The 25,440-nt window shown below is 44.0% G+C and overlaps 1 protein-coding gene across 1 annotated transcript in view; it reads left to right on the top strand.

Annotated features, from left to right (window-relative positions):
• Window positions 1-25,440, top strand: part of LOC311145887 (arf-GAP with SH3 domain, ANK repeat and PH domain-containing protein 3-like) — a 58,865-nt gene that overhangs the window by 4,459 nt on the left and 28,966 nt on the right. The window contains exons 2-6 of the mRNA XM_084182247.1: window positions 4,956-5,028; window positions 8,964-9,109; window positions 15,868-15,942; window positions 19,776-19,825; window positions 20,555-20,678. Of these exons, the coding sequence (XP_084038373.1) occupies window positions 4,956-5,028; window positions 8,964-9,109; window positions 15,868-15,942; window positions 19,776-19,825; window positions 20,555-20,678 (468 nt within the window). The remainder of the gene's footprint in view (window positions 1-4,955; window positions 5,029-8,963; window positions 9,110-15,867; window positions 15,943-19,775; window positions 19,826-20,554; window positions 20,679-25,440) is intronic.

Here is a 25,440-nt window from a genome sequence, read left to right as displayed (position 1 = left end):
CTAAGAAACATTAATGTGTTGAAAATTCCAAACTGTTTGCATAGACAACTTACGCACAGCTCTGACCATCACACTTACCCCACCAGACATGCCACCAGAGGTCTTTTCACAGTCCCCAAATCCAGAACAAATTCAAGAAAGCGTACAGTATTATACAGAGCCATTATTGCATGGAACTCCCATCTCATATTGCTGAAATGAACAGCAAACCTGGTTTCAGAAAACAGATAAAGCAACACCTCACGGCACAACGCCGCTCCCCTATTTGACCTAGATATTTTGTGTGTATGTATTGATATGTAGGCTAAGTATGCTATTTTTAAATTGATGTAGTTCTGTCCTTGAGAAGTTCTTGTCTATTAATGGTCTGTATTATGTCATATTTCATGATCTGTGTGGACCCCAGGAAGAGTAGCTGCGGCTTTTGCAACAGCTAATGGGGATTCTAATAAAATACCAGTACCATACCCACTGAGACATTGACTACTGAGGAATAGTCTCTCATGGTCTCTGTCATGAACTGTTTGAGAGACCATTGTGGAACAGATGTTCAGATGGGCAATAATCGTCCGAGCCTTCGTCAAAATCTTGAGCTATGAATGGCAACAGCTGAAGATGCAAAGCTTTGATCTCTATTGGCTGGTCTTGATGACCGAATTTTACTGAACTTCGATGTCAACGTGAGATTAGGAGTAAGTAGGCTCTCCTCAAGGCAGTTCTTAGTTAGGGAGATCTTAGCTGTTATAGGAGAAGGGAGTGATTATGATGGTTAGGATCGTCTAGCAATGCATGGAACTGTGAAAAATGACACAGGGAAACGTCAGAGTTGACTCGCTATTGGAGAAAGCTGTAGCACAGAGGACACACTGCTCTTGAAATCTGGTTGTTATTGGAAACTTGTCAGCTAGAAGAGTTGATGGCCTCTATAATTGGAGAGGCTGAACTGAAGGGTGGGGGATGAAATAAAATGTATGTTTCTGCTTTCAGCCATTCACATGAAATGACATGAAATGTCTGTTCCTCATCAGTTACATAATCAGGATGGATAAAACTCCTGGCAATAGAAGCACAACGCAATCCTGGCTGCAACACGTTTGACTAATGCTCTTCAGACTTGGCATGGCAGACCTGCCAGACTGAATGAATCCAAAGCCAAACACTACCACAACTTTCTCACAACCTTCTCCAAACGTTGATTTTGTCACAGCAAGGCTAGGAGAATGACATTCTCCATAGACTGAATCCCAACCCCAAAACAACCTTTCCACAACCTTCCTCAAATGTTGACTCAGCATAATCCCATGGCTGGTTTCCTCACAGCAGGGCTTTAAAATAGCCAATCAGCCCCACTAGAAGCCCTTGGCTGCACAGCACATCTCTGGCAGGGCTTCCTGAAGGGATTATGGCAGAGCCTCTTTAATTAGCTCAGTTCCTGAGGGCTCTGACTGGGGCTCTATGGGGTTCTGGACTGGGATGACCCGGCTGAGCTTATAGCAGGACCACCGGAAAACAAACACAGCAGGCCAGCCAGACGGCACTCGTTTGGAGTGTGGACGGCTAGGAAGGATTGGGGGGGGGGGGGGGGGGGGGGGGGGGGGGGGGGGGGGGGTGAAGGACAGTGGGTTTGGTGGAAGGAACACAGCCTCAAGGCCTGTTTGGGTTAATGTGTGTGTTAATGTTTGTTTGAATCCAGTTATCCTCCGACTGTGGTTTCAAGGCTTCTCAAATTGTGGATGAATCAGCGAGAGAAGCTGGCTGCTGACTGTGACCACACACACACACACACACACACACACACACACACACACACACACACACACACACACACACACACACACACACACACACACACACACACACACACACACACACACTCTAAGCTTTGTTCATGAATATATCTCTATGATCCAAATAAACCTCAGTGGTCTGAAATGCCCCAGTGAAAGTCCAAAGAAAGAAAATATGGGGGAAAAAAATAAACAACTATATATATATAACCTCACACACACTTCAGTTGTGTAGTCATGATATGATATATGACACATTTTAAATTGCCAATCCGCAGTTTAAATGATAACAAAGCAGTCACCCCGTCTCTGTTCAGATTTTCTTTAAGCTGGGGGATGGGCCTGGAGAAATGTAACCAGTCTCAAATTCATAGACAGAGCTATGGATGCAAGGACTGATCATCCATGATATCAACATGATAGTTTTAACCATGTTTTGAGGTTTACATTGTTTACAAACATTGGAGTAAAACAAGCTTATATTTTGGGTTCTGATGGGGTAGGACAGTTGAACTAAGCTCTTGAGGCATTATAAGTTAAATTCTTCAAGATTCTATGGGTTTATTGTTCATTTATAAGTCCAACAATGGATGTAACAACTACAGATTGCCCCTTTAAGATGATATGACACATCACTGGGCTCCTGGCCATCTCTCCAAACTGAACAGTACTGCTGGACGCTAAAGTCTGTTTGTGTATCTCTGTCAGTATGTTTAGGTTAAGGGCTGTTGGATGGACACACACACACATCACCACACACACACACGCACACATGCACACGCACTGTGTATGGCATTTCTCCCACTGCCTGATAACCATCACAAAAGAGAGGGAAGCCAGAGAGATACCCTGGGGTTAGACGCGCCAGTCCAACCATTTCTCTATATGACAAATGTCATTATTTATAGTTCCGACAGTCTGGAAACATAGCTGGGAGAGGCCGTTTTGGAATCCGACTCCCACACCAGACCTGGGTTCAAATACTATTTGAAATTATTTCAAATACTTTAGCTGGGCTTGATTGAGCTTGCCTGGTGCAATGGAATCAATAGGAAAGTCCCAAAAGTGCCCGCCACTCTATGCAGGCTAAAGCTAATTAATATTAGGATTTGAACCCATTGCAGGGCAGCTATGGAGAGAATCCATTTTAATGCAACGTGATCAGGGCCATTTACGAATATGTACTGTAGGCATAGTGTGTTCCCCATTGGCTGGGTATCAAGGGCGGAGTGATCCCACTATTAGGCCATGGTGTTTTGGAGGAGGCTGGGTGTTATGGCTATAGTGGTTGGGCTGGCTGTGGCATCCTACTGCTGCTTGTTACCCTTGATGTGAGTGAGAGAGAGACAGAGACAGAGACAGAGACAGAGACAGAGAGAGAGAGACCAAGGGCTTGTGGTTCTTCAACAAATCTGTCCTCATGCCAGCAGCAGGTTAATAGGATCAGATATCCCTGAAGACAGGAATTCCTGCTGTGCTGCCTGACCATGGGTTGACAGTGACACACACACAATCAAGGACACACACACCAACATTCCCTAGACTCTTGAGAGAAGAGCAAAACAGTTACACCCATAAATAAATCTGTTACCATTGAGACAGACTGGGTGTATGCTCCACAGACAATGGCATCTTTCCTCTACTGTCTGTTTCTCTATTATTACAGCAGCTCTGGCTTCTGTGTGTGTAAGACAGAGTGTCAGCAGACAGGACACAGCAGGGATGAACCACAAGGTCCTCAGGATCTCAGACAGGACACAGCAGGGATGAACCACAAGGTCCTCAGGATCTCAGACGGGACACAGCAGGGATGAACCACAAGGTCCTCAGGATCTCAGACGGGACACAGCTGGGGTGAACCACAACGTTTGGTCCTCAGGACCTTAGGTTTTATGCTAAATGCATGCTGGGGGGGGTTTAAAGACTGTTAGGAAACGTAACATACCTTTGATTTACCGTAACAGGGTGTGTTGTAACTGTTCTACAGTCTACTGCACCATGGTGGTCTGGCCTGTACTTGGACTCTGTGTACAAGGAGAGGTTTTAAAAAGGTTATCCCTTTGTTAAATGGCGACATTACCTCATTACCTCTTTCAACCATAAATACGTATTGTCAATGTCTTTTGCTCATAGGAAACATCATATTGGACACATCACCTTCACCCAGACTGTCTCATAGACTTAAGTAAACACATTTATGACATTGAAGCATAAGAGTTTCAGACATTACCTTTTCCCTTTGACCACAATGTCTTGCCCTGACTCCTACATGGCCCAGCTCAGTGGTGGACTGTGAAACAGTGGAAAATAAGGCCATTTTCCAAGTCTTTCCATACAGTTTAAAGTCCCATGCCCTTTTAAATTTGACAAATAAAACATGGGAAGTCCCCCGCAAGGGCTGTTGTTATGCTACATGAACACTAACCACCACTGGTCGAGTAACTGTAACTTTAATAATCCTTATAAAAACTATTTTGTAGCTAGCAAATCTGGACCTCGAAGCCAGTTCCACTGCTTTTTTAATTTTCATTCTTCCTTCTAATCAGGGACTGATTTAGACCTGGCACACCAGCTTGGTGCAATTAATTATCAGGTAGAACAGAAAACCAGCAGTAGTCCGGACCTCGTGGGTAAGATTTGAATATCAATGTTCTAAAGCAAACAGAGCAGAGCGAAGTTTCAACATGTCAAAGCGAGGTGAACCTGAAATAACGACAGGTGAGGTCGGTGGTTGGTGTATGAGTGACATCATCAGCCCAATGATGGCAAATGTGACGGTGCTAGACGGACTAACTGCTGATTCACCTGTTCACTTAACATTAGTCATGGCGTGGGAACTTTACCGTCGTCATGACCGCTGCTAGAAAGTCAATGAAAGTGTGTTTTCCCTAGAGACTGTTCGACAGGTTACATTTTTTTTCACCGTTGCTGTTTCTCAGTCCTACTAGGTGAAATCCTAACTTGAGGTCTGTGGTGTAATATTAGATTTTCTCCCATTGACATCATCAATACATGATTTACATCAAAGTCAGAGTTACATGGACAGACCGATCTGAAGTTAGGATTTACCTCATAGGGAAAGATCTGCCTTCCTGAAACCCTATACTGCTCAATACATGTGAAGTATATGTTTCCTTAAGTCTCTTCTCCTCTCTTTCTGTGTTGCAGTCCTTAGAGGTGGACCAGAGCACCTTACAGAGGATGAAGAAGATGGTCAAGGCCATCCACAGCTCTGGACTAAGTAAGTGGCCATACACACACTGCATTATAAGCCTTTTTATAATACATTATAAAGGCTCATACATCTTTATAACAAGTTATAACGCATTATACCGACAGGCTTTAAGTAAAGTGTTGATCAGCAGTATTTTCAAAATGGCTGCCAATTCCCTTATAAATGACATCACGTGGCTTGTGTGGGCATTGTTTTTTTGTTAGGCTCCTTTGATAGTCATGTGACTAGGGCGTGGGATGAGGGCTCATTATGGCTAAGGTGTGTTTGTGGATGGTGTCGTTGTATTGGTTCTATGTGATGTGTTGGCTGAGCCGCTCCACCCTGTCTGTCTGTCTGTCTGTCTGTCTGTGTCTGTCTGTCTGTCTGTCTGTCTGTCTGTCTGTCTGTCTGTCTGTCTGTCTGTCTGTCTGTGGTGTAAAGGTTCATCAAACGCACGGTTCGGTATGTATTGCTGTTTTGGGGTCACGTTTCGGTAGAGTAGGAAAATTAATTGCCAACAGTTACTGTAGTTAATTTTGGTTTATTTAAGAAATCCAAAGTGTTGATATTCCTGACTCCATATAAGATCATGAGTCATATAATGTCTGATGAGAGCACCAACAGGAGTACCAACACTTGGTATTTTCTTAAATGAAAACACACGATTACTCAACAACACTAAAATAAAGTGCAATATGCATGTGAAATCAATATGTAAACACGGCTCAGACATTGTATAGGTCTATGCTATAATGTGATGTCGACGTAAATGTGTCAACATGTTTGAGGTGTTGGCAGCTGCATAGGCTATTCTCGTTGAGCAGTGGCGACATACTCTCTCTGTCCATCGCCGTTGTAATCTACTGGGAAGCCAAAATGTTCCCAAACTGGAGATTTAAACGATGGCTGCGCCTCACAAAAGGACAGTTTGAAATGCTCCAATTAAAGAGTTGAATTTTGATAACAAAGTTGTTTGTTTTACAACTAGTTGTTTTAACAGAATAGCCTGAAATGTTTTTTTTTCAGCTCAGTTTTACTCAAGAGGCATAACCTATAGGTCTAGTGTATTCTTTCAGGTTCACAGTGGTGACCGAACCGAGGTCTCCGTACTGAACGGCCTGTCTGACAGTGTATGTGTGTGTGTGTGTGACAATGTCCTCTCAGTGTTGGCTGTTTAGACTGGCGTGGTTCATTTCAGACACCAACCCACCAAACTTCAGTGGTCAAGGAGGCCGAAGGAAGGTGTGTGTGCGGCAGGTAGCTTAGTGGGTAAGAGCGTTGTGCCAGTAACCGAAAGGTTGCTGATTCTAATCCCCGAGCCGACTAGGTGAAAAATCTGTCGATGTGCCCTTAAGCAAGGCACTTAACCCTAATTGCGTCTGCTAAATGACTGAAATGTAAAATGAAATGTGTGTCTAGAATGTAGATGCATAGGAGCGTGTGCCCACTGTCCACCTACCACACACTGTGGCTTTGTTGGCAGGATGGTTGGAATGATCAACATGTTGATGTTGACTGAGTCCAACTGTAAAGTAGCTCATACAGTATTCTGTCAGATTTTGGACAAACGAGGACAGTTGACTTTCTTTATTATGTAGATTCAGAATCTGGGGACTTTGAATACTACTACTACTACTACTACATTTTAGTCATTTAGCAGACGCTCTTATCCAGAGCGACTTACAGTTAGTGAGTGCATACATTATTTTTTGTATTTTTCATACTGGCCCCCCCGTGGGAATCAAACCCACAACCCTGGCGTTGCAAACGCCATGCTCTACCAACTGAGCTACATCCCTACAACCACTACTACTACCACCACTACTACTACTACCACCACTACTACTACTACCACTAGTACTATTACTACTACCACTACTACTACTACTACTACCACTAGTTCTAATACTACTACTACTACTACCACTAGTACTACTTCATACTGATGTGACCAAGCAACTACTCACCAGATTCACAATGCTAACAACATACAGCAAACATGGATGAACACATTAAAAAATAAGTTATTTTTCATCTTACTGAACTGTGAAATAGTCTGTTTTCTATTTGCGGGGTTTAACTGTCAGATTTAAGTCAGAGAGAAACAGAGTTAGGAAATTATGTTTGTGTCAGTCAGTACAGAGATACCCCAACCCCACTTCTCTCCACACAGCCCCCATCCCCCCTCTAAACCCCCACTTTCTCTATCCCTCTTAACTGGAATCATATGGGGCCGTTCCATTCCAGTAAGGCTAAGGGGGGCCCCTCTTTTCCTGTTCGTTGTTAGTGGCTGGCTGATTCAGAACCCCTCAATCAGCCGTGAGTGATACAGTATGTGGTTGGTTGGTTGGCTCACCATCCCTTTCTCTCTCTCTCTCTCTCTCGCTTCCTCTCTACAGGGGGACATTAATGATCTTCCTCAGAGATGTTAGTCAGCGTTGTGCTGCTCGTCAGGTTTTTGTTGCTGTGAACACAACTGCGGTTAGCATGCAGCCGCACACACACACACACACACACACAACATTAAAGACTGAGAGAGACCATTTTGAACAAAAGCAGACTATTATCTGAGGTAAGCCATCATGATGGCATAATGTACATTTTGTAACAGGTACTTGAAAAACTGTAGGCTAGGTGCCAGGCGGTTACTGCTCCCACTGTCGTTACCATGCTGTAGGCTAGGTGCCAGGCGGTTACTGCTCCCACTGTCGTTACCATGCTGTAGGCTAGGTGGCAGGCTGTTACTGCTCCCACTGTCGTTACCATGCTGTAGGCTAGGTGCCAGGCTGTTACTGCTCCCACTGTCGTTACCATGCTGTAGGCTAGGTGCCAGGCGGTTACTGCTCCCACTGTCGTTACCATGCTGTAGGCTAGGTGCTAGGCGGTTACTGCTCCCACTGTCGTTACCATGCTGTAGGCTAGGTGCCAGGCTGTTACTGCTCCCACTGTCGTTACCATGCTGTAGGCTAGGTGCCAGGCTGTTACTGCTCCCACTGTCGTTACCATGCTGTAGGCTAGGTGCTAGGCGGTTACTGCTCCCACTGTCGTTACCATGCTGTAGGCTAGGTGCCAGGCTGTTACTGCTCCCACTGTCGTTACCATGCTGTAGGCTAGGTGCCAGGCTGTTACTGCTCCCACTGTCGTTACCATGCTGTAGGCTAGGTGCCAGGCTGTTACTGCTCCCACTGTCGTTACCATGCTGTAGGCTAGGTGCCAGGCTGTTACTGCTCCCACTGTCGTTACCATGCTGTAGGCTAGGTGCTAGGCTGTTACTGCTCCCACTGTCGTTACCATGCTGTAGGCTAGGTGCTAGGCTGTTACTGCTCCCACTGTCGTTACCATGCTGTAGGCTAGGTGCCAGGCTGTTACTGCTCCCACTGTCGTTACCATGCTGTAGGCTAGGTGCCAGGCGGTTACTGCTCCCACTGTCGTTACCATGCTGTAGGCTAGGTGCCAGGCGGTTACTGCTCCCACTGTCGTTACCATGCTGTAGGCTAGGTGCCAGGCGGTTACTGCTCCCACTGTCGTTACCATGCTGTAGGCTAGGTGCCAGGCGGTTACTGCTCCCACTGTCGTTACCATGCTGTAGGCTAGGTGCCAGGCGGTTACTGCTCCCACTGTCGTTACCATGCCAGACCTTTGACAAAGGACCTGGCAAAAGCACAAACAGACTGGCACCCGTGCTAGAAAGATGGAGACAGGTACTCAAAAATACTTTAATCCCAACTATTACAGCTGGTAAAGCTCTGCTCAGTAGTGTGAAAAGGGTATATGAAAGGGTATATGAAAGGGTATATGAAAGGGTATATGTGGTCACTTTCTCTTGGGTCATGACCTAATAACCTCTTGTTTTGTTTATGTTGACAGGCCGTAGTCAGAGAGCAGTGGCACCGCTGGGAGAGAGAGGGAGAGAAAGCTCTCAAAAGACGGCAACAACAATGAAGTGTGTTTTGTGGTTCTAGGTCACACGGAGAACAAGGAGCAGTACATTGAGGTGCTGGAGAATCTGGGGAACAGTCACCTGACCCAGGACAACAACGAGGTGTCCACAGGGTTCCTCAACATGGCCGTCTTCACCAGGGAGGTCACCGCACTCTTCAAGAACCTGGTGAGGGGAGGGGGAGACTTTGGAGGAGGCTGGGAGTCGGGTGAAGAAGGGGGAGGAGGGGTAATAGAGAGAAGTGGGAAGGTCCACACAATAGTTATTTCATTTTACAGGACAAACATTTCACTCATCTGGGCTTCATCAGTGCCATAGGGGTAGGAAGGGTAAGACACATTTGGAGAGGGGAGGGTGGGATCACTTTCAGGGGATGGGGGAAGGGCGTAAGACTTCGTAGGGAGGGAGGGTGGAGGAAGAGCTTTGGGAAGTGGGGGAGAGGACAAGAGGCAATGGGGTGCAAGACCTGTTCTCAACTGGTTTACCTGGTTAAATAAAGGTGAAATAAATAAATACATAAAAAAAAAGACTTGGGGGAAGATTTGTGAATGAGGGGTGTTGATGTACTGCAGTGACGGTGATGAGAGGTGTTGAGATGGTGTTGATGTACTGCAGTGATGGTGCTGAGAGGTGTTGATATACTGCAGTGATGGTGCTGAGAGGTGTTGAGATGGTGTTGATGTACTGCAGTGATGGTGCTGAGAGGTGTTGAGATGGTGTTGATGTACTGCAGTGATGGTGCTGAGAGGTGTTGATATACTGCAGTGATGGTGCTGAGAGGTGTTGAGATGGTGTTGATGTACTGCAGTGATGGTGCTGAGAGGTGTTGATGTACTGCAGTAACAGTGATGAGGTGTTGAGATGGTGTTGATGTACTGCAGTGACGGTGATGAGAGGTGTTGAGATGGTGTTGATGTACTGCAGTGATGGTGCTGAGAGGTGTTGATGTACTGCAGTGATGGTGCTGAGAGGTGTTGAGATGGTGTTGATGTACTGCAGTGATGAGAGGTGTTGATGTACTGCAGTGATGAGAGGTGTTGATGTACTGCAGTGACGGTGATGAGAGGTGTTGAGATGGTGTTGATGTACTGCAGTGATGAGAGGTGTTGAGATGGTGTTGATGTACTGCAGTGACAGTGATGAGGGGTTGAGATGGTGTTGATGTACTGCAGTGATGGTGCTGAGAGGTGTTGATATACTGCAGTGATGGTGCTGAGAGGTGTTGAGATGGTGTTGATGTACTGCAGTGATGGTGCTGAGAGGTGTTGAGATGGTGTTGATGTACTGCAGTGATGGTGCTGAGAGGTGTTGATATACTGCAGTGATGGTGCTGAGAGGTGTTGAGATGGTGTTGATGTACTGCAGTGATGGTGCTGAGAGGTGTTGATGTACTGCAGTAACAGTGATGAGGTGTTGAGATGGTGTTGATGTACTGCAGTGACGGTGATGAGAGGTGTTGAGATGGTGTTGATGTACTGCAGTGATGGTGCTGAGAGGTGTTGATGTACTGCAGTGATGGTGCTGAGAGGTGTTGAGATGGTGTTGATGTACTGCAGTGATGAGAGGTGTTGATGTACTGCAGTGATGGTGCTGAGAGGTGTTGAGATGGTGTTGATGTACTGCAGTGATGAGAGGTGTTGATGTACTGCAGTGATGAGAGGTGTTGATGTACTGCAGTGACGGTGATGAGAGGTGTTGAGATGGTGTTGATGTACTGCAGTGATGGTGCTGAGAGGTGTTGAGATGGTGTTGATGTACTGCAGTGATGAGAGGTGTTGATGTACTGCAGTGATGGTGCTGAGAGGTGTTGAGATGGTGTTGATGTACTGCAGTGATGAGAGGTGTTGATGTACTGCAGTGATGGTGCTGAGAGGTGTTGAGATGGTGTTGATGTACTGCAGTGATGAGAGGTGTTGATGTACTGCAGTGATGAGAGGTGTTGATGTACTGCAGTGACGGTGATGAGAGGTGTTGAGATGGTGTTGATGTACTGCAGTGATGAGAGGTGTTGAGATGGTGTTGATGTACTGCAGTGACAGTGATGAGGTGTTGAGATGGTGTTGATGTACTGCAGTGACGGTGATGAGAGGTGTTGATGTACTGCAGTGACGGTGATGAGAGGAGGAAGAGGGAAGGTTACGGTTCAGAGGGAAACGGGGCAGACAGACAGTGATCTGATTGTTATTGTGTAGGTGGTGACAGAACAGAATGCTAGCAGTCTGGTGTGACTACTAGGGGAGCAGCTGCTAGATAATAAAATAAAATGGTATTTGTTACATGCTTCATAAACAACTGTCAGTGAAATGCTTACACATTTAAACATAATAACAGGAGGAATAAATACACAATGAGTAACGATAACTAGGCTATATACACGAGGTACCAGCACCGAATCGATGTGCAGGGGTACAAGGTCATTGAGGTAGATATGTACATAAAGGTAGGGGGTAAGGGACAGTTCTACATTTACTGGGGTGTAAGCCAAATTTCCTCATCTGCTTGCATGCACCTCCCCTATTTTTGGTACTTCCCTTATGCATTACACTTTGACTATACCACAGGTCAATATAGTGTACCAGTCTAGCTGTCTGTCCTGCCCTCTATCCACCATTCATAGTGACAATCGTGGTAGGGTTAACTAGCAATCATACCACACATAAAAGCATTCAAAGCAATTTTCTATATGAATCCACAAGATAGAGGAATAGCTGATAGGCAGCTGACCAGGTACATCATTGCACATGAAAGAACAGTGAAGACGTGACACGCAGCTCAAAAAGCTCCCCCTATTGGTCTTGTTTAGGGACAATGCAATTATCCAAACTAAACTAGTCTACAACACTACAATGCAATGAATAATTGCATTATTGTTTTCAAGTGAGTACAGAATTCTACTCTAGGCTGCAGTGAAAATGTCATTTGAATAACAGCGCCAAAGCCCTTGTGATTTGAATTGTTTCATTCCATTTGGATCAGTTGTGGGTCCTACTCTGGACAGTTTATAAGGTCTAGAAGGGCACAGTAGCAGGCCAGTCTGACTGTATTTTTACTTCTGATACTGAGATACGCTGTCTGTTGCAGATCATCATTCTCCCAAGTCCTCCTATAATAATGTGGCCATATATACTCCCGGCAGGCCCATTTATTCAGGAAAGTTTTAACGCACGCCTCCTCTCCAATCCGAGCGGCTATTCCTCACGCACCTAGAACCTTTAATATAGCCTAGCACCTAGAACCTAACGCTTTAATATAGCCTAAATAATGTAACTTTTAAACATTTATTACCTTTCATATGAGGCATAAACACAACCAGTCACAACCAGTCACAATTTTGCACGTTCGTCCAAAATATAATTCCAGCATCCTAAAAATGGCCTGACATTAACCAGGTTCCCATCCATCCGTTTTATGCCAGTAAAGGACATGTCGGATAAAAAATGTAGACCAAAATGGCGACAAAACTAAATACGCTAAAGACAAAGTGGGATATTTTTGTATCAGTACAATTAATGCCAAGAGTGTGCAAAGCTGTCATAAAGGCAAAGGGTGGCTATTTGAAGAATCTCAAATATAAAATATATTTTTGATTTGTTTAACACTTTTTTTGGTTAATACATGATTCCATATGTGTTATTTCATAGTTTTGATGTCTTCACTATTATTCTACAATGTAGAAAATAGTAAAAATAAAGAAAAACCCTGGAATGAGGAGGTGTGTCCAAACTTTTGACTGGTACTGTAGCCTCCTGTAGCTCAGTTGGTAGAGCATGGCGCTTGCAACGCCAGGGTTGTGGGTTCGATTCCCATGGGGGGCCAGTATGAAAAATGTATGCACTCACTAACTGTAAGTTGCTCTGGATAAGAGCGTCTGCTAAATGACTAAAATGTACTGTGTATTTTTTTTTTTACTGACAAATAAAATCAATCAATCCAAACTGTGCAGCGGCCATTTGATGAATGGAAAGACAAGTCTGTTACAAAAGAGTTAGCGCAAAAGGGGGTTAATGCCGATAGTCCGGGTAGCTTAGTGGGTAAGAGCGTTGTGCCAGTAACCGAAAGGTCGCTGGTTCTAATCCCCGAGCCGACTAGGTGAAAAATCTGTCGATGTGCCCTTAAGCAAGGCACTTAACCCTAATTGCTCATGTAAGTCGCTCTGGATAAGAGCGTCTGCTAAATGACTAAAATGTAGCTATTTGGTTAACGATTTAGCAGTCATATGGCTTGGGGGTAGAAACTGTTCAGGGTTCTGTTTGTTGCAGACTTGGTGCATCGGTACCGCTTGCCGTGCGGTAGTAGAGAAAACTGTCTTTGACTTGGGTGCCTGGAGTCTTTTACAATTTTTAGGGCCTTCCTCTGACCGCTTGGTATAGAGGTCATGGATGGCAGGGAGCTCGGCCCCAGTGATGTAGTGGGCCGTACGCAGTACCCTCTAGTGCCTTGTGGTCAGATGCCAAGCAGTTACCATACCAGGCGGTGATTCAGTCAGTCAAGATCTGAGGGCCCATGCGTTGCTGTGCCTTCTTCATGACTGTGTTGATCTGTGTGGATCATGTTCATTCCTTAGTGATGTGGACACCGAGGAACTTGAAGCTCTCTAAGGAACTTCAAGCTAGAGGTGTAAAGGGGGTGTTACTCTACGAAACACCAGGGTCCTATTTAGTAGGGCACACTGTAGCAAAACGTTTTACAACAAAAAACTAAGTTCAGGACAGGTAGGCGCTCTGTTTCAGTCCATTTCCTTTATTTCTAGCCTAATGAACACGACCCAGGGCGGTATTTAAATCCATAAACGTGGAGTTGAGCTCCATCAATGAAATCATTATCCGGTTATGTAAACATGAAATTATCTGCTCCATAACCAACATCTAGTCCATGATGTATGCAACTCTCTGAAATGTGATGACTGCACATGATTAAAGTGTGGTCCTAGAAGCATTACTCAACTTGCTCCACAATGCCAACGTTAAGATGCAAGTTAACCAAGCCATGAGCTCAATAACCCCTGCTGTGTTTGTGTGTGTGTGTGTGTGTGTGTGTGTGCTGTCAGAGGGGTTATTTATGAATGAGTTGCAGTTTGGTCACAGCTGGAGGGTCAAAGGGCCCCCGTTTAGGGAGAGGAAGGGTGAGGGGAGACCCCAAACTTGTCTCAGGTATGTATGTATGTATGTGTGTGTGTGTGTGTGTGTGCCTGCGTGTGCATATATGCTTGCAGGAGTGTGTGTCATTGTGTTGGAGGGATACAACAGCTGCAGGAGTGCAGTCAAGAGCCCCTCCGAAAACTGGAGCAAGCCGAAACCCTCCCACTGATAGTCTCCATGGCGATGATAATTCATCCCAGACCTCTGTGTGTTGGGAGTGGACAAGGTCCCTCCCCCCAGCTGTCAATCAAAGTTTCCCTAGCAGACTCTAGAGGAAGTGCTAGAGGGAACTGGGGAAACAAATCCAAGTCACTACCGCTGTTTGATTTAGGGGCTTTTAGAGTAAACTTTGTGTGTGGTTTGGCAGGGGGCGTGTGTGTGTGCGTGTGTGTGTGTGTGCGTGTGTGCGTGTGTGCGTGTGTGTGTGTGTGTGTGTGTGTGCGTGCGTGTGTGATGTCACTGTTAGGCCTACACAACACAAGGTTTTTTCCATTTGCTCAGTTATTGGAAGTCAATCAAAACAAACAAAGCTTTGGATCAATTTCTCAAGGTTAACCCGAGTATGAACTTAGAAGAGGGAAGTGGTTGACTTGTATTTACCTACAAAGCTGCTTCAGTACAGGACATGTTTTTGCACTGAACAGTCAGTCAGTATATTGTTAATCAATAGGATCTACAAAAGAGCTTCAGATGTTTTCCCAGTGAGCACAAGCACATTGTCTTAAGGCTTCAGGGGCACATGTAGGTTTGGATGAAGAGTTCTTTTCAACGTTGTTTGAGTGTCTGACAATTATATTTGAGAATGGTTGTTTCCATTGAGTGATATCACTTCATCCATCACGTTAGGTAAATAGAAACGGCAGAACATACAGATAGGTATTTGTTTTACATCCAACATATATTTTTACATCCAACATATATGTACGAACTGTATATGCACTCCTGTCTACATAATTTCCCCCTGTGGGATAAATGAAGTATCCTGAATTGAATGAACAGGCTTAAACCAATGTAGATGTTCCCCATGTGACATGCTGTTGTACGGAACGGAGGAAAACGGCGGACATGTTTACGTCGACGTACTGTCTATGAATGAGAATAAACCTGCATAGACGCTACCCAACACGTGGAGCTATTCAGTAGGTCACCTCCCTGCCTTGAGATAAGAGAGAGGGAGGGGATGGCAGGGTGCCAAGTCCTTGTTCCAGGGTGCCAAGTCCTTGTTCCACGGTGCCAAGTCCTTGTTCCAGGGTGGTAGTGTTTATATGATGCATTAGCCTTGTAAGATCTGAGGCGGAGGAGGACTTGACTAACTTTATTGCACCAAGCTTTCATATTAATGGACATGTCTTGTGGATGTCCTAAAATGTGCACCGTACATCTTTAGTCCAACTGACTGCATAACAGGATGTATCTCAGCATGAGTAACTAGAATACAGGGATACACTCATTCCATCTGAATCTCATTTGATTTGGTTAATGCACATATTCTGAGCCCACAAATGAAATCATACACATTGTGGTGCACTGGGATGTATGGATTGAATCACAAGTTGATCATATCCATCCCATGGAATGTGAATCACTGGGAAACTGGAACAACATTATAGGATTGAAAGGAACCAATACAGGTTTTTGTTGTTTCATCGTTGTAAATTGGAATGTGTGGTTGTCTGTGTGTAGCTATGTGACTCATTGCCTCCCTCTCTCTCCCTCTCTCCCTCCGTCTATCCCTCTCTCCCTCCCTCCCTCCCTCCCTCCCTCCCTCTCTCCCTTCCTGTCTTCCAGGTCCAGAATCTGAACAACATAATCTCCTTCCCCTTGGAGAACGTCCTGAAGAGTGAGCTTAGAGACAGCAGACTGGTGAGTAACCCTACTGTAGTGTACACTACATAGTCCCCTGTAGCTCAGTTGGTAGAGCATGGCGCTTGCAACGCCAGGGTTGTGGGTTCGTTTCCCATGGGGGGCCAGTATGAAAATGAATTCACTAACTGTAAGTCGCTCTGGATAAGAGCGTCTGCTAAATGACTAAAATGTAAAATAGTGGAACACTTCTGTCTCCCCTACTGTGGAACCTACTGTGGAACCTTCTGTCTCCCCTACTGTGGAACCTACTGTGGAACCTTCTGTCTCCCCTACTGTGGAACCTTCTGTCTCCCCTACTGTGGAACCTACTGTGTCTGTAAAGTCACCTAGACAATAAGATATACTCCTAGACAATAAGATATACTCCTAGACAATAAGATATACTCCTAGACAATAAGATATACTCCTAGACAATAAGATATACTCCTAGACAATACGAGATACTCCTAGACAATAAGATATACTCCTAGACAATAAGATATACTCCTAGACAATAAGATATACTCCTAGACAATACGAGATACTCCTAGACAATACGAGATACTCCTAGACAATACGAGATACTCCTAGACAATAAGATATACTCCTAGACAATAAGATATACTCCTAGACAATACGAGATACTCCTAGACAATAAGATATACTCCTAGACAATAAGATATACTCCTAGACAATACGAGATACTCCTAGACAATACGAGATACTCCTAGACAATACGATATACTCCTAGACAATAAGATATACTCCTAGACAATACGATATACTCCTAGACAATACGATATACTCCTAGACAATAAGATATACTCCTAGACAATAAGATATACTCCTAGACAATACGAGATACTCCTAGACAATAAGATATACTCCTAGACAATACGAGATACTCCTAGACAATAAGATATACTCCTAGACAATAAGATATACTCCTAGACAATAAGATATACTCCTAGACAATACGAGATACTCCTAGACAATAAGATATACTCCTAGACAATAAGATATACTCCTAGACAATACGAGATACTCCTAGACAATAAGATATACTCCTAGACAATACGAGATACTCCTAGACAATACGATATACTCCTAGACAATACGAGATACTCCTAGACAATAAGATATACTCCTAGACAATACGAGATACTCCTAGACAATACGATATACTCCTAGACAATACGAGATACTCCTAGACAATAAGATATACTCCTAGACAATAAGATATACTCCTAGACAATACGAGATACTCCTAGACAATAAGATATACTCCTAGACAATAAGATATACTCCTAGACAATACGAGATACTCCTAGACAATACGATATACTCCTAGACAATACGAGATACTCCTAGACAATAAGATATACTCCTAGACAATAAGATATACTCCTAGACAATACGAGATACTCCTAGACAATAAGATATACTCCTAGACAATACGAGATAGTCCTAGACAATAAGATATACTCCTAGACAATACGAGATACTCCTAGACAATACGAGATACTCCTAGACAATAAGATATACTCCTAGACAATACGAGATACTCCTAGACAAGACGAGATACTCCTAGACAATACGATATACTCCTAGACAATACGAGATACTCCTAGACAATACGAGATACTCCTAGACAATAAGATATACTCCTAGACAATAAGATATACTCCTAGACAATAAGATATACTCCTAGACAATACGAGATACTCCTAGACAATACGATATACTCCTAGACAATACGAGATACTCCTAGACAATACGAGATACTCCTAGACAATAAGATATACTCCTAGACAATACGAGATACTCCTAGACAATAAGATATACTCCTAGACAATACGAGATACTCCTAGACAATACGAGATACTCCTAGACAATACGAGATACTCCTAGACAATACGAGATACTCCTAGACAATAAGATATACTCCTAGACAATACGAGATACTCCTAGACAATACGAGATACTCCTAGACAATACGAGATACTCCTAGACAATACGAGATACTCCTAGACAATAAGATATACTCCTAGACAATACAAGATACTCCTAGACAATAAGATATACTCCTAGACAATACGAGATACTCCTAGACAATACGAGATACTCCTAGACAATAAGATATACTCCTAGACAATACGAGATACTCCTAGACAATAAGAGATACTCCTAGACAATACGATATACTCCTAGACAATACGAGATACTCCTAGACAATACGATATACTCCTAGACAATAAGATATACTCCTAGACAATACGAGATACTCCTAGACAATAAGATATACTCCTAGACAATACGAGATACTCCTAGACAATACGAGATACTCCTAGACAATAAGATATACTCCTAGACAATACGAGATACTCCTAGACAATAAGATATACTCCTAGACAATACGAGATACTCCTAGACAATACGAGATACTCCTAGACAATACGAGATACTCCTAGACAATACGAGATACTCCTAGACAATACGAGATACTCCTAGACAATACGATATACTCCTAGACAATACGATATACTCCTAGACAATACGATATACTCCTAGACAAAACGAGATACTCCTAGACAATACGATATACTCCTAGACAATACGAGATACTCCTAGACACTCCTAGACAATAAGATATACTCCTAGACAATAAGATATACTCCTAGACAATACGAGATACTCCTAGACAATACGAGATACTCCTAGACAATACGAGATACTCCTAGACAATACGAGATACTCCTAGACAATAAGATATACTCCTAGACAATACGAGATACTCCTAGACAATAAGATATACTCCTAGACAATACGATATACTCCTAGACAATACGAGATACTCCTAGACAATAAGATATACTCCTAGACAATAAGATATACTCCTAGACAATACGAGATACTCCTAGACAATAAGAGATACTCCTAGACAATACGAGATACTCCTAGACAATAAGATATACTCCTAGACAATACGAGATACTCCTAGACAATACGAGATACTCCTAGACAATACGAGATACTCCTAGACAATAAGATATACTCCTAGACAATAAGATATACTCCTAGACAATACGAGATACTCCTAGACAATAAGATATACTCCTAGACAATACGAGATACTCCTAGACAATACGAGATACTCCTAGACAATACGAGATACTCCTAGACAATAAGATATACTCCTAGACAATAAGATATACTCCTAGACAATACGAGATACTCCTAGACAATACGAGATACTCCTAGACAATACGAGATACTCCTAGACAATAAGATATACTCCTAGACAATAAGATATACTCCTAGACAATAAGATATACTCCTAGACAATACGAGATACTCCTAGACAATAAGATATACTCCTAGACAATACGAGATACTCCTAGACAATAAGATCTACATTTCGTCTAATGACTAAGGCACAAACCTGGAAAACATCAGCTCTATGTACTCAGCCCTCCTCTGAGACGCTTAATGAATATGGGACCAAGGTTTTTTTCAGACAAGGAAAAACTCTGGGCCACAGTCAAAGGCTACAGGTACTAGGGCCTGGAGTTTCACCAGGCCAGGCTTCGTTGTCCTACTTAATGAGAGGTCATTCACCGGCAATAGGTTTTGTTATTGTACCGTAAACCCCATTGTTGAAGTGTCATATAAGGTGAATGGTGGGGCCAGAGCCTTCTATTCACAGTCAAATGTAATCTAAAGTTGGGGCCCCTGTGCAGTGTCCTGTGACTGTCCACACTTCAGATAATATAGAGGCAGTGTTTATTTGGCTTGTCTGGAGCGCAGCCCAACTGAACCAATCTGTTCTTCTTCTGTTTTCTCTTCTTTAGGAGCTGAAGAAACAGTTGGAGAAGAGCTGGAAGGACTATGACATCAAAGTGTGAGTTGATATCACTCTATCAATGTGATTATGACGGAAGTAGTCTTCCACATGGTTTGTGGTGCCTCTCTCAGAAAGATGAAAAGAGAGTTTTACTGTACACCCATCCAATCACGGTCTGGTTGTAAGTCAATGTAATATAAGAATGGGGTTTCACCTCCACTCTCCACTCTCCCTTATCCTTTCTCCTACTTCCTCACGTGAACTACTTGGAAAGAGGGAGTGTGTTACAGCAATAGGATGTGAAATAGGGCAAAGATTAGGGTAGTAAATAACTGTAAATCCACCCATATCTCTCTTTTTCTCATTCACACACTCTCTCACAGACATGCACACATAAGTACACTCACACCTCATCCACACTCGCACCTCATCCACACTCGCACCTCATCCACACTCGCACCTCATCCACACTCGCACCTCATCCACACTCGCACCTCATCCACACTCGCACCTCATCCACACTCGCACCCCATCCACACTCGCACCTCATCCACACTCACACCTCAGCCCAAGACAATTCTACAGATATCTAATGCACTGTCCCTTCTCTCTTCAGCATCTGTGTCTACGAATGTTGACGTTTAGTCTGCCATCCATTTAACAATGCTCTTTTGTTTTCATTGAATGGTATCAATAAAGATGCTTTACAGTCTAAAGTCCTCTCTCTCTCTCTCTCTCTCTCTCTCTCTCTCTCTCTCTCTCTCTCTCTCTCTCTCTCTCTCTCAGTGGGAAGCTGGAGAAGGAGAGGCGCGAGAAGAGGCGTCAGCCGGGCCTGATCAGGATGGAGGGATACGACGTGACGGAGGACATGGAGCGAGAGAGGAGGACCTTCCAGCTGCAGATGTGTGAGGTGGGGACACAGAGCTAGGACAAACACACACACACACACAGGTAGCAGTTACCCATGGACATTGATCTAAAGTCTGTTTCTCATTCCCCACTACTACCACTACCACCAATACTACCACCACTACTACCACTACTACTATCACTACCACCAATACTACCACCAATACTACCACTACCACAACTACTACCACTACCACCACTAATACCACTACTACCAATACTACCACCACTAATACCACTACCACCAATACTACCACCACTACTACCACTACCACCAATACTACCACCACTAATACCACTACTACCACTACCACCAATACTACCACCACTAATACCACTACCACCAATACTACCACCACTAATACCACTACTACCACTACCACCAATACTACCACCACTAATACCACTACTACCACTAATACCACTACTACCACTACCACCACTAATACCACTACCACAACTACTACCACTAATACCACTACCACCAATACTACCACCACAAATACCACTACCACCACGAATACCACTACTACCAATACTACCACCACTAATACCACTACCACCAATACTACCACCACCACAACTACTACCACTACTACTACCACTAATACCACTACTACCACCAATCCTACCACCACTAATACCACTACCACAACTACTACCACTACTACCACTACTACCAATACTACCACCACTACCACAACTACTACCACTACTACCACTAATACCACTACCACCAATAATACCACTAATACCACTACCAACACTACCACCACTACTACCACCACTTATACCACTACTACCACTAATGCTACTACCACCACTAATACAACTACCACCACTAATACCACTACCACTATTACTAATACCACTACCACCACTACCACCACTAATACAACTAATACCACTACCACCACCACTACTACCACTGCTACCACTACCACCACTAATACAACTACCACCACTAATACCACTACCACCACTACTACCACTACCACCACTACTACCACTACTACCACTACCACCACTAATACAACTACCACCACTAATACCACTACCACTACCACCATTACTAATACCACTACCACCACTACCACCACCACCACTAATACCACTACCACCACCATTACTAATACCACTACCACCACTGCTACTAATACCACTACCACCACCACTACCACCACTAATACCACTACTACCACTACCACCAATACTACCACCACTACCACTAATACCACTACTACCACTACCACCACTACTACCACTAATACCAATACCACCAATACTACCACCACTAATACCACTACCACCACTAATACCACTACTACCAATACTACCACCACTAATACCACTACCACAACTACTACCACTAATACCACTACTACCACTACCACCACTAATACCACTACCACAACTACTACCACTACCACCACTACTACCACTACCACCACTACTACCAATACTACCACCACTAATACCACTACCACAACTACTACCACTACTACCACTAATACCACTACTACCACCACTACCACCACTAATACCACTACCACCAATAATACCACTAATACCACTACCAACACTACCACCACTAATACCACTACTACCACTACTACCACCACTTATACCACTACTACCACTAATGCTACTACCACCACTAATACAACTACCACCACTAATACCACTACCACTATTACTAATACCACTACCACCACTACCACCACTAATACAACTAATACCACTACCACCACCACTGCTACCACTACCACCACTAATACAACTACCACTACTAATACCACTACCACTACCACCATTACTAATACCACTACCACCACTACCACCACTGCTACTAATACCACTACCACCACCACTACCACCACTAATACCACTACCACCACTAATACCACCACCACCACTACTACCACTACAACTACCACTGCTAATACAGCTAATACCACTACCACTACCACCACTACTACCACTACCACCACTGCTACCACTCCCACCACTAATACCACCACCATCACCACTTCTACCACTACTACTACCACTGCTAATACCACTAATACCACTAACACCACTACTACCACTATTACCACTAACGCCGCTAATACCACTAATTCCACTAATGCCGCTAATGCTTACGGGTAGGATTGGGGGAGGGCAATTTCTCCCCTGAATGGCACAGATCGTGTCAAGGTGGGGGAGGGAGCCAGACCCAGACTAGACTGTGAAATGTAAAATGTGCAGCACAGATTGGAAATGGCACTGAAACCAATGCTAAGCTCAGTTAAAGTTCTAGTCCACGCAAGCGTAGGGGAATTTGCTCTTTAGTTGCGCTCTCTCTGTGAGGCCAGCTGCTGAGATGGATGGAGGAATTCCCCCTCCTCCAAGGCCCTTGTCTGGGTCATGTTCGTTATGGCACACAACAGAAAACGTTTGAAAACATGCAACTGAAAACGAAAATGAGTGTTTCTTATTGGATAATTTACTACCACTACTACAACTACTACCACCAGTAATACCACTACCACCACTAATACCACTACCACCGCTATTACCACCACTACCACCACTAATACCATTCCCACCACTACTTCCACTAATACCACTCCCTCCACTAATACCACTGCCACCACTACTACCACCACTAATACCACTACCACCACTAATACCACTACTACTGCTAATACCGCTAATACCACTACCACCACTACTACTACCACAACCACCACTACCACCACTAATACCACTACCACCAATAATACCACTACCAACACTACCACCACTACCACCACTAATACCACTACTACCACTACTACCACCACTTATACCACTACTACCACTAATGCTACTACCACCACTAATAATACCACTACCACCACTAATACAACTAATACCACTACCACCACCACTACTACCACTACTACCACTGCTACCACTACCACCACTACCACCACCACTAATACAACTACCACCACTAATACCACTACCACTAACACCATTACTAATACCACTACCACCACTGCTACTAACACCACTAATACCACTACCACCACTAATACCACCACTACTACCACTACAACTACCACTGCTAATACCACTACCACTACTACCACTACAACTACCACTGCTAATACAGCTAATACCACTACCACCACTTCTACCACTACTACTACCACTGCTAATACCACTACCACCACTACTACCACCACTACCACCACTACTTCCACTAATACCACTCCCACCACTAATACCACCACTACTACCACCACTAATACGACTACCACCACTACTACCACTACTACTGCAAATACCACTACCACCACTACTACTAGCACTGCTAATACCGCTAATACCACTACCACCACTACTACCACTGCATATACCGCTAATACCACTAACACCACTACTACCACTAACGCCGCTAATACCACTAATTCCACTAATTCCGCTAATGCTTACGGGTAGGATTGGGGGAGGGCAAGTTCTCCCCTGAATGGCACAGATCGTGTCAAGGTGGGGGAGGGAGCCAAACCCAGACTAGACTGTGAAATGTAAAATGTGCAGCACAGATTGGAAATGGCACTGAAACCAATGCTAAGCTCAGTTAAAGTTCTAGTCCACAGTTACACTTTACGAGCATAGGGGAATTTGCTCTTTAGTTGCGCTCTCTCTGTGAGGCCAGCTGCTGAGATGGATGGAGGAATTCCCCCTCCTCCAAGGCCCTTGTCTGGGTCATGTTCGTTATGGCACACAACAGAAAACGTTTGAAAACATGCAACTGAAAACGAAAATGAGTGTTTCTTATTGGATAATTTACTACCACCAATACCACTACCACCACTGCTACCACTACTACCACTACCACCAATACCACTACCACCACTGCTACCACTAATACCACTACCACCACTAATTCCACTACCACCACTACTACCACCACTACTACAACTACCACCACCACTGCTACCACTACCACTGCTACCACTAATTCCACTACCACCACTACCACCACCACCACCACTAATTACACTACCACCACTACTAATTCCACTACCACCACCACTACCACCACTGCTACCACTAATTCCACTACCACCACTAATACCACTAATTCCACTACCACCACCACTACTACAACTACCACCACCACTACTACCACTTATACCACTAATACCACTACCACCACTGCTACTACTAATTCCACTACCACCACTAATTCCACTACCACCACTACTACCACCACTACCACCACTACCACCACTACCACCACTGCTACCACTACCACCACCACTACCACCACTGCTACCACTAATTCCACTACCACCACTAATACCACTACCACCACGACTACCATCAATACCACTACCACCACTGCTACCACTACCACCACCACTAATACCACTACCACCACTACTACTACTACTACTACCACTACCACTACTACTACTACCACCACGAATACCACTACTACTACTACTACTACTACCACTACCACCACTACCAGCTGGCCTCTCTAATAATTAATAATAATAATTTGAAGTCCTTCCACTGGGCACAAACGTCAGTTCAACATCTAGTTTTGATTTACATTTGGTTGAGTTGTCACCTAACGTAAAATCAACAAAAATATTCACCATGTCATTGGATTTAGGTTAAAAGTTGTGTGAAAAACATACGAAATGCCTTTACGTTGATAATTTTTTGCAAATCCAATCTATTTTCAACGTTGACTCAACGTCATCACACTGATTTGTTTT

This window comes from Coregonus lavaretus (genome assembly GCF_964263955.1).
Source record: "Coregonus lavaretus genome assembly, chromosome: 18".
NCBI lineage: Eukaryota > Metazoa > Chordata > Actinopteri > Salmoniformes > Salmonidae > Coregonus > Coregonus lavaretus.
Note: the sequence above shows the minus strand (reverse complement) of the source record. Positions and strands in the feature narration are given on the sequence as shown.